This window comes from Lagopus muta, chromosome 15, assembly GCF_023343835.1.
Source record: "Lagopus muta isolate bLagMut1 chromosome 15, bLagMut1 primary, whole genome shotgun sequence".
NCBI classification, from domain to species: Eukaryota; Metazoa; Chordata; class Aves; order Galliformes; family Phasianidae; genus Lagopus; species Lagopus muta.
The window spans coordinates 8,380,531-8,397,404 of NC_064447.1; the positions used below are offsets into that span (position 1 = coordinate 8,380,531).

General features: G+C 49.5%; 2 protein-coding genes across 2 annotated transcripts; both read right to left on the reverse strand.

Moving 5' to 3' along the window:
• Window positions 1-69: 69 nt before the first annotated feature.
• On the reverse strand, window positions 70-9,898 carry GGA2 (golgi associated, gamma adaptin ear containing, ARF binding protein 2). The gene is made up of 17 exons (XM_048961239.1): window positions 9,744-9,898; window positions 9,302-9,386; window positions 9,073-9,148; window positions 8,489-8,587; window positions 7,787-7,910; window positions 7,258-7,361; window positions 6,717-6,797; window positions 5,920-6,057; window positions 4,869-4,950; window positions 4,494-4,613; window positions 4,062-4,229; window positions 3,760-3,815; window positions 3,287-3,435; window positions 2,374-2,543; window positions 1,453-1,622; window positions 961-1,071; window positions 70-434 (listed from the first exon to the last, which is right to left on the reverse strand). Exons 1-17 carry the CDS (start codon window positions 9,775-9,777, stop codon window positions 348-350), a joined length of 1,854 nt encoding a protein of 617 aa, XP_048817196.1. The 5' UTR covers window positions 9,778-9,898; the 3' UTR covers window positions 70-347.
• A 91-nt stretch (window positions 9,899-9,989) lies between these two features.
• On the reverse strand, window positions 9,990-16,826 carry EARS2 (glutamyl-tRNA synthetase 2, mitochondrial). Its single transcript, XM_048961241.1, has 9 exons — window positions 16,724-16,826; window positions 16,430-16,585; window positions 15,497-15,686; window positions 14,786-15,258; window positions 13,863-13,971; window positions 13,553-13,706; window positions 12,265-12,395; window positions 11,125-11,260; window positions 9,990-10,508 (listed from the first exon to the last, which is right to left on the reverse strand). The coding sequence occupies exons 1-9, from the start codon at window positions 16,797-16,799 to the stop codon at window positions 10,425-10,427; spliced, it is 1,509 nt and encodes a 502-aa protein (XP_048817198.1). The 5' UTR covers window positions 16,800-16,826; the 3' UTR covers window positions 9,990-10,424.
• Window positions 16,827-16,874: the final 48 nt, after the last annotated feature.

The window sequence follows — 16,874 nt, forward strand, 5'->3', positions numbered from 1 at the left end:
CCGCCCAGCACGGCGCTCCGCCCAGCACGGCGCCGTCCGCTCGCTCCGCCTCTGGAGCGCCGATAAATAAACACGAGGCCATGCCGGGTCCGCCAACAGCTTGTTTTTATGCAGCCACGCAGCGCGCTCGGCCTTAAAGCCAGGCCCGATCCTCCAGCGCGCATGGAAAGAAGGAAAATCGGCCCCGACCACGGGAGGGAACGTCGGTGCGGAAGCAGAGGCAAGGCTGCGCGGCGCGGGATCCGCAACGGCAGGGCCGGCGTGCGGACAGCGGCACGGTGCTGAGCGCCCCGCCTCCCCCGAGGCGAACCGCGACGTCCGGGCGTTCAGCCGCCCCACAGCTCCGCTCACGGGAAGCCGGTCACCTCTCCCACTTCGCTGACGGGCTGCTCGCCGTGCCTGAACGCCAGCTTGTACTTTAAACGGACGGGATCCTGGGAGAGAAGAAAGCAGAGAGGCGCGTGTCACAGCTGCAGCCTCGTGGGCCTCCTTCCATCCCATCCCTCACAGCCCTGCTGCACTGAATCACCCTCTGGAAGGCCTCTGCAGGGCCAAGATAGTAATGTAAGAGCCGTGCATGTCTCTGCCCAGCCCCCACACGCTTGGAAATCCAGGCCTATACACCCCCCCTCAGTGATGGGAAGAATCCCAACATTCTTCTTGTGGCCCATAAATATTTATGAGTACAACAAAGGTGACACACATGGTCGTGCCATTAGTTGCTGATAGCTGCAGGGTCTCCCAGCTGCCATCCCAGCAGGCAGACAAGCACAACTGTGCAGCCCACTGCAGTCATAGCACATTCAATCCTGAAAAGCTGTTGCAGAGGAAAAAATGTCCTCCATCACAACTCCGTGCATCCCTCCCACACATCTCCTTGCAGACAACACTACCCGTGCCCTTCACACAAATACATTACGGCTACATTCAGTGACCCACCGCAGAACCACTGCCACATACTTTGTGTGGATTGGCAAGCAGCAGGACCTGAGACACCACTGCTGGGGGAAGCAGCGGGCTGAAGGCTGGGAGCTCAGAACCGGATGCTGGTTGCAACTTTATTTTCATGGTCTGAAAGAGAAAGCAAAAGGAAATCTTTTGGTCCACAGTGAAAAGTACTAAGGAGTACTAAGCAGCTCCACAGTTTGGTAGACAAGTCAACCCCCACCTGAAGAAGGACATTCCTAAATAGGCAACTCTATGCTGCATGTACACAGGTACAATGAGTACCTTATTAGGAGGTTAAAGCAGTGTGTCTGGAGCTTTGCTTCTTTCTCACAAGGCCAGGGATCTACTCTGTGAAACAGGCACCTGAGCCACAGGTACTACCTGTGCAGTTTGGGAAAATGAGCCATGCAATTTTTAATATACAAAGAAAAATTCTAAGGATGAAAAGGCAAACCTCCATTTCTGAGCAGCCTCACTCCATTTTATTCATCATAGGCTTCTTACCTTTGGGACTGCAGCCTGAAACACAATGTCCTTAATTGGCTGAGCTGAGGTGCTCAGCATGGAGAGAACCATCACCAGCACATCTGGTCGGCCAGGAGCTGGGTCTCTGGAGAAGTGGAGCATAGCTTTGAAGCCATCTCTGTCATACACTGTAAGTGGACAGATACTACCTGCCAGAAACAAAAGGAAAATAAGAAACAGAGCATGGATTTCCCCGCTTTTCTGAGTGCAGAACAGTGAAGGTAGGCTAAGAACAGAAAAAAGGAAAAATTCATACAAACTTTTACTTGCTCTAGCAAACTCGTAGGCCAAGCAATGGACAATGCTGGCCTGTGATTTACATTTCACCTCCAAAGTACAGAGAGGAATCTACATGTCATGAGATATGAGGTGACTAGCCACTGAGATTTTAACTGTCAGTTAAAGAGATGAGCTACAAATCCAAAACAGTGGGAAAAGCAAAAATGTAACACTTCAGCAACTTACAGGACTTAGCCTCTTATTACCAGGGATAAATCCACAGCTGGCCATCACCATTCAGCCTTTCCAGAATCTGCTAAGTCCTTAACTTCAGAGACTGAAGTCAGAAGACAGTTCTGCCTTAGGACCTGTAAGTATCTCTTAAGCCTCTGGAGAAGCACTGCTTGAAGTTTCACAGAAGATGCCAGAGTCAAAGAGTTTAGGAGCACACTAAAAAGATTAGCCAGGGCATGAAACTTCTGACTACTGAATAGGACATTTCCATGGTATCATTCCCAGCTCTTGCTCAAATTCTCAGATACATTAAATCCTTCATAGAACAGCCAGTTTTCTCCAGCTGACCCTCACAGCATGAAGCTATTTTGGCTTGCTTGCTCCCCTGCAAAAATCACAGAAGAGCTCTATTAAGCAGAGCTGGGGCACAGAAATCATTGCACTTACTCAGTGTAATTGAAATTAAAGGGACAAAAAGGTTTGCTAGAGAAGCATCATTGGAAGCTGGATGCAAAGAGGCAGCAGGCTTCAGCTCGTAGCCTAGGCTGGAGAATGAAGGATCTGCCATTGAGCTATTTGGAAGATCTGGAAAGGGCAATTTCATTGGTGATAAATCCCTGGAAAGAAAAGCATGTAGAGAGCTTATATTAACTGGGGAGAGTACATGGTATATACCATCCTCTGCTGAGTCTGCGTTTGTGTTCCCAATCCCTCATCCCTTTTAGGTACAAAGTACAAGCTTACTCTGATTTCCTAGGAAGTTTGAAAACAGTCTCTACTTTGTATGGAAGACACTGCTGTTTCAGCATTCACTGAGGCAGAGTCTTGTTTCTGTTACTGTCATGAAACTGTTATGCAGGCTCTCTGGAGCTCTGTCAGTGAGATTAAAGTTCTACTTCAGAGTTAATGCAAAAGGCTAGGAATCTCCAGAAACACTTCTTGGCCTACGTTCTGGCAGATTGGATAAGCTTATGATAATGGTCACCTGCTCTGAAGACCTGTAGATGATAAATCTGTTAGGCTTCTAATGAATGCCAGGAAACTATCTTGTCAAAGCCTGAAAAAAAGCTGAAGAAAAGAGATCTGACTTGGATGTTTTTGTTCCTTTAGCTCAAGAACACCTTGTTGCTAAGCCATTGGATTTGTTCCACCAGCTTTCTGACCCTGTGAAGGCCCAGGTGTACAATTGTTCAGAGTTAGAATTAATAGGTGCACAGCTGCTGCTTTAAGAGCCAGTGCACGGATGGACAGCTTGCCATCATTACCCAGTTGTAGCTAAAAGGTTTTTCCAAACCTCACTGCTGTAAAAACAGTATTTCTCCTCTCCAAAGTCAGACTGTACTGTGTAGAGCTCGCTTACGGGGATAACATCTTGGTCCTGGGAGGTGGAGAGAGCTGATCGAGGCTCCAAAATTCATTCTTCTCTGAGCAGCTGCCTCCCCAGCTTTCCTCCAATTCCAGTGGTTCAAAAGCACTTACATTTTTACTACATCCATTGTGCACAGCAGCCTGGAAAAGAGGCACTTCTGGTTCACACTGAAGATCACCAGGAAAATAAATAAATAAAATCTCTTCCACTAAAAAAAAATATATATATATATATATATATTTTTTTTTTAATTAACATAAGGTTAATTAAAGTAGAAATAAATTTGAGTAATCTGGTTGCAAACTGTAACCCGTATATTCATTGCACTGCATGAGGTTTCCCTTCATAATAGAGGGGTGTAAAAAAAAGATCAAATAGGCTGCGGGAGAAAGATGGGAGATCAAGAATCCTATCTGATGTTTGCCCTTTGTGTCTTATGGACTTCGTAGCTGAGGATCACTCACCTCTGATAAGCCAAGGTCAGGCGGCGGTTTCTGTAAAACCAGAGAGTCACTGAGATCTAAGAAAGATACCCAAAGGCACAGATCAATTACAGAAAACAGCTGTTTTCCCCACAGATTCTTCCCTCATTGTCTAACAGCAGTTTGCCTTTAACACCATTAAAGCAACTATAGTCCTAAAAACCTCCCCTAGCTAAAGGGCCTGCTTTCTTTTAAGATGAGCACTGAAGTCAAAATTCTGTATTTATGAAGTACCACAAACCCTAGTAACAAGGCTAACGCTGTACTGAATTGTACGTACAAACCTAATGACTTCAGCTCCTCCTCCAGGAGACAAGCAGAGGTGGTGCTGCTGTGTCGCGAGGCAGAGGTGATGTCTGAAAACTGGTCTGCAGGAGCCTGGGCCATGGCCTCCAGCTCAGAGAAGTCAATCAGTGTATAGCTCTTCACGCGCCTCGGGGGCGTCCGACATGCTTTGGAAAGAGCAGGAAGAGTTAAAGAGAGATCTGAAAGCAGCAGGGCACATGGAACTACAGGCACATGCTAAAGGGCTCAGGTGAAGAGCTCCAGGAACATTTTCATTCAACCACACGTAAAAGAAAATAGCTATGTAAAAGTTTTCATGTGCTTAAGGGTTTTGCCCACATCTGTCCTCTGAGAAGCAGTTCCCTTCCAGATTCCCTCACCCATTAAATGCAGGAGGCAGAGCTGTCATGGAGTGCTGTGGAGTTCTTTACCTGGTGCATCAGAGGAGCTGCTGGCTGAACAGCCTCCCCCACTGTCCTCATGACTGCCTACAGTCTGCCTGTACCGTCCCAGCACCTGCGTGAGCTTGTCGTTGGCCTGCAGCAGCTCAGCTGGAAAAGGAGAGACCACCTTTGATGGAAGAAACTGGATTTGTTATTTAACTGTGGGCTCCAAGTGAAAATTAATAGCTCCTCTAGGGAGGAGTAATTTTGTGCCACTTCCCAAGCACAGTTTATCATTCCAAGCAGAAATCTTGGGTAGCACATGTGTAAGCATTCCTTCAAGGAAAGGAGTACTTCACTTCGGAAATGAACTTAAATGATAACATAAATGCAAAGGGTTCCAAGGACAGCATCAGCTCTTACCTAAAGCCTCATCATCATCAACTGTCTCACTGGCCAGGCGGAACAGCAGCGGTCTGAGCTTCTCACAGCGCTGGAATAGGCTCTGGGGAAAGAACCATTTCATGTCATTGCTCAGAAGATCCTCAACACTCTCACACTTCTGTATGTTCCTGTGACCACCTGTAAGTGATGCTACCTCTGGAACAAGCAGCTGCACGTTCTGCTTTGGTCCAGGGTATCAGTGCTGCATGCTCCTGCACTCTTACAACACAGTGACCTGTAAGCACAGACACTGAGCAAAGTGCTGTTGCTGGTACCTGTTCAGCAATCACATCTCCTCAATGCATACAGGTGTAAGATAAGTCAATGTAAAATTTTCCAATTAAAAGCTATCCAGAAGTGAATGGATAAATCACAGTAGTCAGAAAAGTGACCATCAGTTTCTAATACCACCAGAAAAGACAAAGCCCATCATGGCTCTCTTCTCAGTATTTTGGAAGTGAGTAGGCACAGCGGAAGCCATTTTTTTCTTTCATCTGAAAGTCCAGTCTTTATCACCTCCTACAGCCACAGCCCTCCCAAATGAAGCTAACTCCAAACTCTCAGTCACACACAAGTACTTCCCTACAAAAATTAGAAAAATTCAGTGGTCAGTAGTTTTGAAGCAGACGAATGAACTCCGATCTGGAAAAAGGGAACCACAGCAACCAGAATACAGGTCCAATAGTTTTGATCCAATAGTTTTGAGCTTCCCTGATCACACCTCCTCATGCCCACCTAACCACGACTGGGCTAAGGGAATTCCCATGCGTTACTCTACTGCTGGAGGAAGAATCACTTCCCCATAAGATATCACAAGAAGAGCAGCTGATCTGAAGAGAAATTAGAACTGGCACAGCAACATCCATTTCAACTTTGTTACTTGGATGAGAGGGACTGTCATTCACCACAGTGGAAGTTATTCCTGCTGTGGTAATGTTCTTCCCTTGCAGAAATGGAGAGCAGCTTGCTGCCAATTGAAACCTGTTGTCCCAGGCCCTCCCAGCCACAGCCAAAAGAAAGGAACACCTACCTGGAGCGTTTCATGGTCAGATTTGGGTAATTCCTGTCTCTTATAACCTTCCAGCAATTCATCCATTCGTTTAACATTTTCAGAAACTTCACTGATCGTATTCACTCTTCTGGACACTTTAGCTGACTTTTCCTGTTCCTTTGAAAAATGAAATAAAAGTAGATGACTTGGCTAACACAGCCAGAGAACGTGCTTGTTTTGGTCACTCTGGATCCCTCTTGGTGCAGGGCAGCTTCCTATAAATGTTACTGGGTACAAAGTATGGCACAAAATCCATAGAGAAGCTCCAGTATCAGTGCTGTGCCATCCATAGGTATTGAGAAAGGAGGCAGTACACCTCCTGTCCTTCTCATGGCACTGGGCAGCCTGTGCTGGTGTACAGGGATGCGTTACACCACAGGCATAAAGAAGCCTTCAAAATTAGAGCTGGGAATTGATGGCTTCTGTCACACAGAAGGGCACTCAATTACTGCAGTGAGGTTTTTTTGTTTTGTTTTTAAAAACAGAGGCAGGCTGACCTTTCAGATGGGAAATGAGAACCAGACAGACACAGTGCCTACAGGAGAAAGGCAGTTCCCTACAAGCGTAGCCCTTTCCCACCTAGGAACCCGAGTAGTTCATCTGAGTCTGATGTTAGAATACGGTTCCCATTACCACCCCAGTGCTCCCTTTAATGCCAGGATGATGGCAGACATTCTGGATGTCATATATAGAACCCACAGTCACAGACAGAACTGCCAGGTCCCCTATCATCCCTCCTTCTGTCCAGAGGGGCTATGGCTCTCACAGACACCCACCTCCTTGATCATGCTCTTGATCAACCGGTTGGCAGCCTGCAGGTCCTCAGCATGGCTGCTCTTCAACAGTCTTGCTAGGAGCTGTGAAGGGAAACCATTGGGCAGCAGTCAGCAGCATTCTCCAGCCACCGTGTTGAGCATGCCCCACAGGTACACCCCCCAACAGAGCAGTACCCACTGTCAGCAGCTCAGTGCAGACAGTTGAGAACAATGACTTTCTGGCACCAGGAGCATGAGAAAAAGGGGGGAAGATGGCCAAGCCCAGGACAGCACAGAGCAGTGCAGCAACACAGCATGGGGCAGCAGAACTGCTGCAGGGCCAGAGGGGCCTTCCCACTGAAATGCAAAGAGAAACTGACTATTTCTGTAAAAGTGTTTCACTTTTGACCAAGCAATGCTTTCTGATGAAATATCACAGAATTCTTCACTTGCTGTTCAGCAGAAGCATCAGCATTGTTCTGAAGCAGCACAGCATACATCTGCATGTGCTCTCAGCAGTAAAAATCATAGGGGGAGCAGGGAGGAAAGCCCTGGGGTTTACCTTGGATTTCTCTTCGTCGGTGTCAAAGATGGAGTTCTGAGGTCTTGGAGAAGGGGGAGGTAAAATTTTGTCTTCTGGCAATTTGGGGTCTTCTTTTACAATCCCTGGAACGATAAACAGCATTGGTTCAGCAGTGCCTGAGCTGCCACAACACAATGCTCAACAGCATGCTGGTCCTGCACCCAGCTGCGCACCTGTGCCCAGCATTGCACAGAACAGCATCCCAGGGCAAAGAGCCCCTGAACATGCTCTGTACCTTTTCACCACACGCCCAGAGGTGAGCACTGTGAGAACAGTGGCCACAAGGCTGGAATGGCTCAATACAACCATGGTTGGTTAAATCTCTTTACACAGTTACGGGCATCCCTGAGCAGCCCAGCAGCCTTTGGAAGCAGCCTTTGTCCTTTCTCCCTCACACAGAATGCCTTACAGAAACAGCTGAGTCACAAAAGCAAAGAGGACTGAGAAGTGTGGGCTGAAGCCATGTGACCTCAAAGTTAAAAAGGAAACTGAAATAACAGAACTGAACCTTGTTTCTTCAACATCTGATAAGCATCCCGGATTTTAACTTCCTGAGGAAACCAAACTGTCCAACTGAATATTATTTCTGTCACTCTGGACTTGACTTTTTCTGAAGACCACGTTCCATAGTACTGAGGAAGAACAACAAAAAAAGAAAAATAGATCAAAACTGAAGAGTTTGCACCATGTACTGCATACAGGTCTGGCCCCAAGTTGCTTGCGTGCAGAGCTCAAACAGTAAACATATTCCCAACGCACACAGTGCTGTCAGCTGTGTTTCTTGCAATACATGAAACAGCATGCATAGCACTGGCTGTAAATAAAAGCAATGCTATTGCATGTGTGCCAATGTCATTAATATTATTTGACAATCAACATGAAACCATTTCAAAGGCTCCCTGATCTACATCTGAAACCAAAAGCTGCTCTGTAGCTCTTTTAATGAAAACAGCCCTGTGCTTTATTCAGGTTGACCCTGCCCCATGAGCAGGGCCCAAACTTGGCTACCTTCCATGTAAGGAAGCAGTGAGGACAGGAGTTACAATCATTACTTTCTTTACAGGGAAATTCACATCCACTCCTTATGCTCAGAGGCGCAGAACAGAAATTCTGCTCTACTCCTACATGACATTCATTCTAAGCTTTTCCAACCGGGCTGAAACACACAGCACACCCCTTCACCATGTGCTGGGCAGCCACAGCCACCCACCTTTGGGGACAGCACTTTAATCAGCTCATTCAGAAACCGGAACTTTGCTATTTCATTGTGAAATTTCTCACCGCAGTTATTCACACATGTCTCCAGCACCTGCAGAAAAGGAGCCAGTCAGAAAACAGAGCCACACAGCTTAGGGAATTCATGAAGACTTTGTTACTACGATGTTACATTTAAGGCCTTTCTAGCACAGTGTGCACACAGATGCAAAGACGCTACAGAGGTTGCACAGCAAAAGTGTCTTTTCTTCAACCCTCTCAAGAAAGGTGCTGAAGATCACTGTGCTGTCCTCCCCTTTATTAACAACTTCTGGAGCTGCTGACTCAGAGGCAATAGCACAGGCGTGACAGCTGGAACCGGGATCCACAGCAGAATGCCACAGAAAGGAGCCAAAGAATTCACTCCCTCTGCGATTCCCCGGTTTCTCCATTCATTGTGTAACCAAAAGCGGGGTATACATCCACGGAAAAAAGAAACGGGGGCACATCAGGAGGCAAAAGAAGCGGCAGCCGCACTGCCCCAACCCCGCAGATTGCGATCATCGCTGCCTCTCCTCGCACGTGGTCGAGAGCACTTACTGTCAGCGCATGGAGAGCTTCCACCTCCTGGGGCGACTGTATCTTGTGCGCCAGCAGCCGCGCTGCCAGCGGTGGGCTGGGGAGCAACAGAAGCAGGTCAGTCAGCGCTCGAGACCCCCAGAGAACTCAGCGCTGCTAACGGTGCCCCTGCGGGGAAGAGCGATCGGCCGACCCGAGCGCTTCGCTGCGGGCAGGGCTGCGGGCTGAGCAGGGCCACCGCTCTCCTTACCCCTCCGCGTCCGCGTTCAGCTGCGCGCAGAACTGCTGGATGCATTCCCAATTCTCCTCGGGGACACCCGGGTCGGTGGCTTCGTCTTACGCGGGGGAAGAAAGAAAAGGTTTCTGCGTGAGATCGCGAGGCACAGACGGGGAGGGGCTCAGCACCGGCCGCTCCGCTCGGGGCCTTTTCGTGAAAGGCAGAAATGGAAGGCGAGCGACGGGCAGGAAGCGATCATCACCGACATCTGCGTAAAAACGCAGCGCCGAGCCCCTTCTCGAAGAGCCCAAGGTGGGAGCGGAGCGCTCAGCCCCTGCAGCGCGGAGCCGCGGCACGCTCCCAGCCCGGCCCGCCGCGCCCGCAGCCCCCGCCCCGCCGCTCCAGCAGCTCCCCGCCCGCCTTCGGGCACACGGCGGCCGCAGCGCTGCCCGCGCCCCCTCCCCACCGCACTCACTCAGCCACCGCTGCAGCCGCTCCGCGCCGGCCATGGGCTCCCGTTGCGTCCCGCTCCGCCGCCCCGCCCGCTCCCGGGGCCGCCCAGGAAGCGCTCCTCGCAGCGCTGGCCGCGCCCCGCACCCCGCACAGACAGCACGCAGAAAGGTGGTTTTGGTGACGGCTGTCACCAGAGCGATTTAACACTTAAAGGTCAGCACTCCAATAGGGAGTTCCACATTTCAGCTGAACCACGCACACAGCACGATGAGTTTAAAGTCCTTTATCCACAGCAGCAGGTAGCAGCTGCTCACCCCCCCACACCCCTCCAACACTGCTCTGGTGCTGGCCGGGCTCCTCCAGCTGCAGGGGAGTGCCCAGAGCAAGGTGGGCAGCTGGCTCAGCACTGCCTTCCATCTGTAGGCACTGAACTGCTGATAGAAGTCACTGGATTCCAGCCGGAACACGTGGCTATTTCCACAGGGTGACAGTACAAGGACAGACCTCTCTGTATGCAGCTCCTCTCCCATACAGACTGCCTCATGCTGAGTGTACAGACACACAGACACCCGCATGGCCCAAAGCCCAGCACATCTGATCAGAGACAATCATGCTGTCACCAAGAAGTCCAGCTTTGGAAGATGACAGGTGGTACCCACACCTCCTGGACCCAGCGCTGGCTGCCCGTGCCGTGGGTCTCACACTAGCTGGACAGCACTTTGCGTATCCTTCCACACACTTCTCTGGGGCCCAACGTCACCATCATCTCAGCAACGCTCGGTCCATGCTGAAAGCACAGAAGAAATCTTTGTACGAATGGAAACTTACACTTTCCAGAACAAAAGTCCGTACCACCAGGCAGGAAGTGATGAAGTGACAAGCTATCAGATTGCTGTTAGACCAAGGGCAGGGTTTTTTTTTTTTTTTTTTTTTTAAAGCAATCTCAAAGCAAGACTTATATCTTTCTTCCTGAAGTAAAACAGTCAAGCTGAACCAAACAACAACCCCAGAGCTTAAGCCAGAAGCAGGCTGTGAAGAACGCCTCCTGTAAAACTTGGGTTTGAACTTTGTACAGCAGATGAATGCAGAGCACTGCACTCAAGATCCTCATTAGCATTAAACTCACAAGGCTGCAAACGCCCTCTACAGCTGGTCTAGAAGTTTTGCTAACTTCATGTTTGCAAGCAGCATATCCATGCCTTAAAAAGGCCTTTCTGGAATTGTCATAACAGCCCTTTCTTCCAGACCTGTTTTGTGTCAGTACTTTCACTCCTAACAGCAACTGACATAAATTCTTCTAATAAGTCCAGCCCAAATACTGGTATCTTGATAGTGCAGGAAGATAGCTACTTAAAAACCATACACAGAACCAGAAGGCCCCAGCACCAGAATTGTTTTTTTACCTGCTGCCCACTGAGAGCCAGGCGGAGGAGCTTCATCATGCTGCTGTACTTGGTCTCTCTGGTCTGCTTCTGGAGGTTTCTGAGGTCTTTGTTCAACTCCTCAATGGTCCAAACAGCTGCTGGCTTTGTCATAAGCCTTTAGGAAATGAGTAATTCAGACTTCTGAATAAATACAGTTTTTAGAGATGCAGAAGCCAATGCTGGCAGCATCAGATGTAGACAGCAGTACTATTATCTCCACAGGACAGGCAGGATTCTGACATTTAAATTGCCATCACCTGTATTCAGTTACCACTCAGCTGTGACAAGTGACTGGGGGCAATCAGCTTTGCAGACAGCTGAAAATAATAGTCAATTTTGCAGCTACTGCCACCTCAACTTCTCTCTGAGGTGTTCAGGGCTCATTTTCATCAAAAGCTTTGACCTGATATACACAGAATCTGAACAGAAAAAGAGATTGACATGGCATCCCTCCCAGCTGCAAGGCATGCAGCAGCAGAGGAACACACAAAGCAGCAGTGAAACATGCTGGCAAAGCTCCACAGAATTCCTTGGTACAGAAGAAAGGACCTAGCAAAGGTTGGACAGACAGTCTGCCATCCCAGTGATGCTTCGGACTGGAGAGAAATGCAGACTGCTAGCTAGGGGCTAAGAAATGAAAAGCAGAGGATTGCCCCAGGGGTGAGTGCTTTGGAGGCAGTTAATTCTGCTGGGCATAGACTGTATTCATTCCAGAGACCCAGCAGACTTGTGATAGGTCTACACACATGCTGACCAAACCACCTTGTCCTTCTGTCAGATGCTGCAACGGACAAAGATACAGGAGATCAGGCGGCACAGAAAAGCTCTTGGTTTTCTTCATCAGCACTATGTTGGCACATAAATGTATTGTGCCCAGTGCTTCACAAAGCACAGACATGACAATTATTGCTTAAGAGCCTTAACGTGAGATTTCCTGCTGGTAAACAGTCTTTCAATTAAGTACATACAAAACCTCTTAGCAGTTATTAACTGCAGCACATTCTGAAGTGAAGCAAAATACATAAAAACCATGAGCACGTCCAAGATGAATACAGCAGCCAAGCAGCAATGCCATGGGACATCAGGTGAATGTGTACAGAGCTGCAAGGTGACACTTACCCTAGGACTAGTTTTCCTATTTCATCTACTTCTGCAGAAATAGTCTGTAGATGCTCTCGGGACACCAAGGGCCTAACCCACAAGTAGGAATAGTTGCCCGACACCAGGTCCTTCAGATGGCTTACGTGGCCCTGGGGAAAAAAGGCAAAGCTGGCAAGCCTGGGGTGACAGTGACAGTCTGGGGAGGGAAGACTTCCTTCTGTGCTTCACAAACAGCTGAAGAGGGTCTCAGCACACTGCTGCCTTGTGCTTTGTGCCTGCTTAGAGAAAACGTGAACTGCTGACATTTTAGTTGCTGTTTTTTCACACCCATAACCTCCTGGTGCACACGGAGATACAAAAGCAGCCTCAAGGGTTTGGTACCAGTCCTGCACATGCAGCTGACTCACTCTGTCCCTGGAAGTGGCTCGCCACACTCAGTTGCTGCCTCTCATGAGACACACAGGGAGTCACATGGGCAGCCCACAGTGAAACCTCTGCTGACAGACAGGGTCTCTGCCTGCCCGTACAGAGGCACTTTACTACCCTCAAGGAATTCCCCTGATCCTACAGCAGTATCCAAGGGGCAGACTGGGAAACTGCTGGGTTCATCCTCTTTCCTAGCACTGGAAAAAGCCAAAGTATCTCCTATCCCCTTTACAGCCTGCACTCTGCCACTGAGCTGAGACCAGGGCTCTGCACACCCAGGTGCCATTAGTTTAACCATCAAGAGCTTCATCCATCTCTGCTAAGCAGTTGCTTTGACTTTGCTTCCAAAGCATGGAGCTGTAGCAACACAAGCATCTTTACATTGCCCAATCAGCAAAAAGCATGGGTGAACTGCCTGGTAGTATGAGGAGCCTGCTCAGTACAGATCTTTGCACCACGGGCACGTTCCATGCTGGACCATGAAGCAAAGCATAGCATGGAAGCCTTCAACTCTCATCTAAACAAAGCCACAGCTGACCTGATCCTGCAATACTAATAGTATTTCCATGGTTGGGACACATCCTCCCTCAACCAAAGGAGCTCTCTGCCAGCTAAACAAAGAGCCAATGAGGCTACAAACCTGCAAAGATTGCCAAGATATTCAGCAAGCTCATTCCTACAGGCCAGCCAACCACACCATTATATTTTGGCAGTAATGTGCACACCCAAACTGGCAGTTACAGCCACTTGCTGTTGGCAGTCAGCAGAGCTCAGGTCAAAGCAGTGCCCCAAACTCAGCTGAGTCTTTACCCACAAAACCATGCATGCCCATGCTCCAGCTCTCCACAAAACAGTAATATCATTTTATCACTTCTCATACTTTTCTCAGCAGAAGGACTTGCTCCACATACTCCTTTTCCAGAACCTCTTTATCCACTTGTTGATCCCCATAGGTGTGCTCCACCAGCAACTGCAGCTCTTGAATTAGTTTGTGTCGTAACCCTTCATTCTCAATATGGCGAGTGAGGTGCATCCTGGACAAAGAGAAAATGCTCTGGGTTTTGTTCACTCTAATCATCTCCATCTCATATTTGCCAGTTAAAACTAGAACAGTTGGAAAGGCAACATCAGACCTTGGACAGACATCCCAACAAAGTATTAAATGTTAGATCTACCACTGATATTTCTACCTGTTGAATTCTGGGAGTTTCTCAAGATCCAGTAATGCAGAATGGGTTGTAATTCTGCCTATTTCAAACTGCGAGATCAGCTCCTCCAAAGTCCTCCCCATCTGTTTCCCTGCAAAATAATTCAGCAAGGTTATGACATACATTCACTCTCCAACAGAAAGATGAAGTCGCTGCTTTTCACCAGTAAAGGCAAGACCAGTGCTGGTATAGCAGCACAGCTGAGGGAACAGCGAGAAAGAAGGGTTGTTTCAGTGTTAGGAGGAGCAGAGACATACGGTGGCAAACAAGAGGTAACTTCTGGCAGGCATGCAAGGAAGCTGCCCCTTCTGTAAAACAGACTGATAACAAGGAACTAAAGCCGGGACACTCAGCTTTGCTCTATTTCACCCCTTGCATCACTCAGCTAACAGAAATAGTACTTGGCCAGGAGGCTTCCCTGCCCAGTGAAGGAGTCACTCCCAAGCAGAGATCCTGAAACATAAATTAATATGATACTCACACAGACAAAACAACAAAAGGAATAGTAGACTCAACTACACATGGTCTTTCAGGTCAAACAGGAAATGTGAAAGATGTAATACATGACACTGCAATTATTAACCAGAGAACACAAGTTTTGCCAGGACTTCGCAGACAGTTTAATCCCTCTGAGATGAAGGTTGTCCCAGGTAAGAACACATTAAGCACCACTCAGTTTAAATGAGCACAAAGAGACAGAAAGATCCCCACCACCCTGCCCTGCACAGAAACTCTGCAGAAGCTGTGGTGGCATTTCAGTGACAGAAGTCCACTCAGACCGCTTGCCTGACAGCTACTTCCTTTCAAACACTGTCAATCTTCCATAATACTAAAATAAATCCATCCTTCCCCCCTGAAGTCAACCCCAAGGGGTTTCTAGCAAGCACCAAGCCTGCTCTCATTACCTGCAAACCCAGAGCCGCAGTTGGTTATCATGTCCAGCAGAGCCTCAGGCAGGTAGCCCTCCTGGGCAAAGCGCTCCAGGAAGATGTCCCCCTGCCTCTTGGACAGCTTACTGCCATCCTTGTTCAGAAGCAGTGGAAGGTGCCCGAACTGCGGGGGGTCCCAGCCAAAAGCTCTGTAGAGGAGGAGGTGCTTGGATGTTGAAGTAAGCCACTCAGTCCCACGCAGGACGTGGCTGATACCCATGTGGTGGTCATCCACCACGTTGGCCAGGTGGTACGTGGGGAAGCCATCTCCCTTAAGGATCACTGGGTCTCCCTCCACCTCTGCCACCTCGTGCTTGTTCCAGCCATAGACCAGGTCCTGGAAGGGCTCCACACCCCGCTCCAGTCGGAAGCGCACGACCCAGTCCAGGCCCTGTGCCAGCTTCTCAGCCACCTCCTTAGGTGTCAGGTGCCGGCACCGGTTGTCATACCTTTGAGAGAGGAGAATGGAGGAGTCAGGTCAATATAGGCCAAACCCAGCAACACATTTCACATTCCCAGAACATGGATTCATGACTTTTAGCTGTGATCTGCCCACTGCGTATCTACACAGCCCCTCCATCCTCATGCATCACTCCCTTAAACCTCTAAGGTTGTGAAGACAGTCCCACTGCCACATACTTAGCCCTACATTTGGGAGCAAGGGGCACAGAGGGGACAGCCTCCTACCGCGGGGTCTGCTGGTTACGCAGGGCCTCCTTCCTGAGCAGCTCCAGGCGCTGTGGGGTGCAGAAGCAGCGGTATGCAGCACCACGGTCCAGCAGCACTTCACTGGCGGCCTTGTAGAGGTCGAGCCTGAGGGACTGCTGGTAGGGGCCAAAGGGACCACCACGCCGAGGGCTCTCATCAGGGGGAATGCCTGGAAGAGCCATACAGGCCCAAAAAAGGTTCCAAAAGTCCCCTCTTTCAGTTGTGGAATGCAAAAAAAAAAAAAAAAAAAAAAAAGCAGCATGGAATCAAACACCTCCAGATCCCTTCTGGCAAGCACCCACATGCAAAGAATGTACCAACGTACAGTGAGGTCTGAGGGCCTCTGGTCTTTCTGTAAGGTTTCCCACACACAAGCCCTGTTACAGCTGTGTTGTGCCACTACTGCAGGTGGGAATCTGTGTGTCAGACAGTGCAGACCTGATGCTCACAGGTCTACCAGATGCTACACAGCTCAGCACTACTCTATCACAGAACCATTGAATAATTTGAGTTAGAAGGGACTTCTAAAGGCCATCTGGTCCCACTCCCTGCACTAAGCAGGGACACCCTCAGCTCCATCAGTGCTCAGAGCCCCATCCAGCCTGACTGCGGCTGTGTGCAGGGATGGGGCACCGCCACTTCTCTGGGCACCCTGTACCATTCCTCACTGCCCTTACTTTAAGCAACATTTCCCTTATAACCAATCTAAACCTCCTCCCTTCTTGTTTGAAACCAAACACAAAGCCTTCCTGGTGCCAAAACAATAGCTGTGTCATTACATTTTAACAAATTCATCACGTTTGAAACACCACGTGCTTTGCTACCCTGCAAAATACCCTCGTTCTCTCACTGCCCATCCCCAGGCAAAGGCCCTAGTGGCTCCGGCACTGGACTCGCTGCATGGGGGTTTACCTGCCCAGTGCAACATGTCCTCTATGCTCTCGGCAGCCCCGGGCACCACCCGGCCTTGGTCGGTGTCCTCCACTCTCAGTACGAAGGTCCCCCGCTGCTGTTTGGCAAAGATGTAATTGTACAGCGCGGTGCGGAGGCCGCCTAGGTGCAGGAAACCTGTAACCGTGTGCAAGGCACGGAAGAGCGCAGTGACCGGAGAGAAAGCGAACGGGGCATCTCCCGCAGCCCCGACCCCAGCTCAGCAGCGCTCCCGCCGCTGGGCCAGAGCCGCCCTCAGGCTGACAAGACCATTACCTGTAGGACTAGGCCCAAAGCGCACCCGCGGCCCCGACACAGCCACACCGCACACGTCCCTAAGCACCCGCGCCATGCCGCCGCGCCGTTTCCGCCCGCCGCGCTCAGCCAATCGCCGCGCTCAGCCAATCGCCGCGCTCAGCCAATCCCC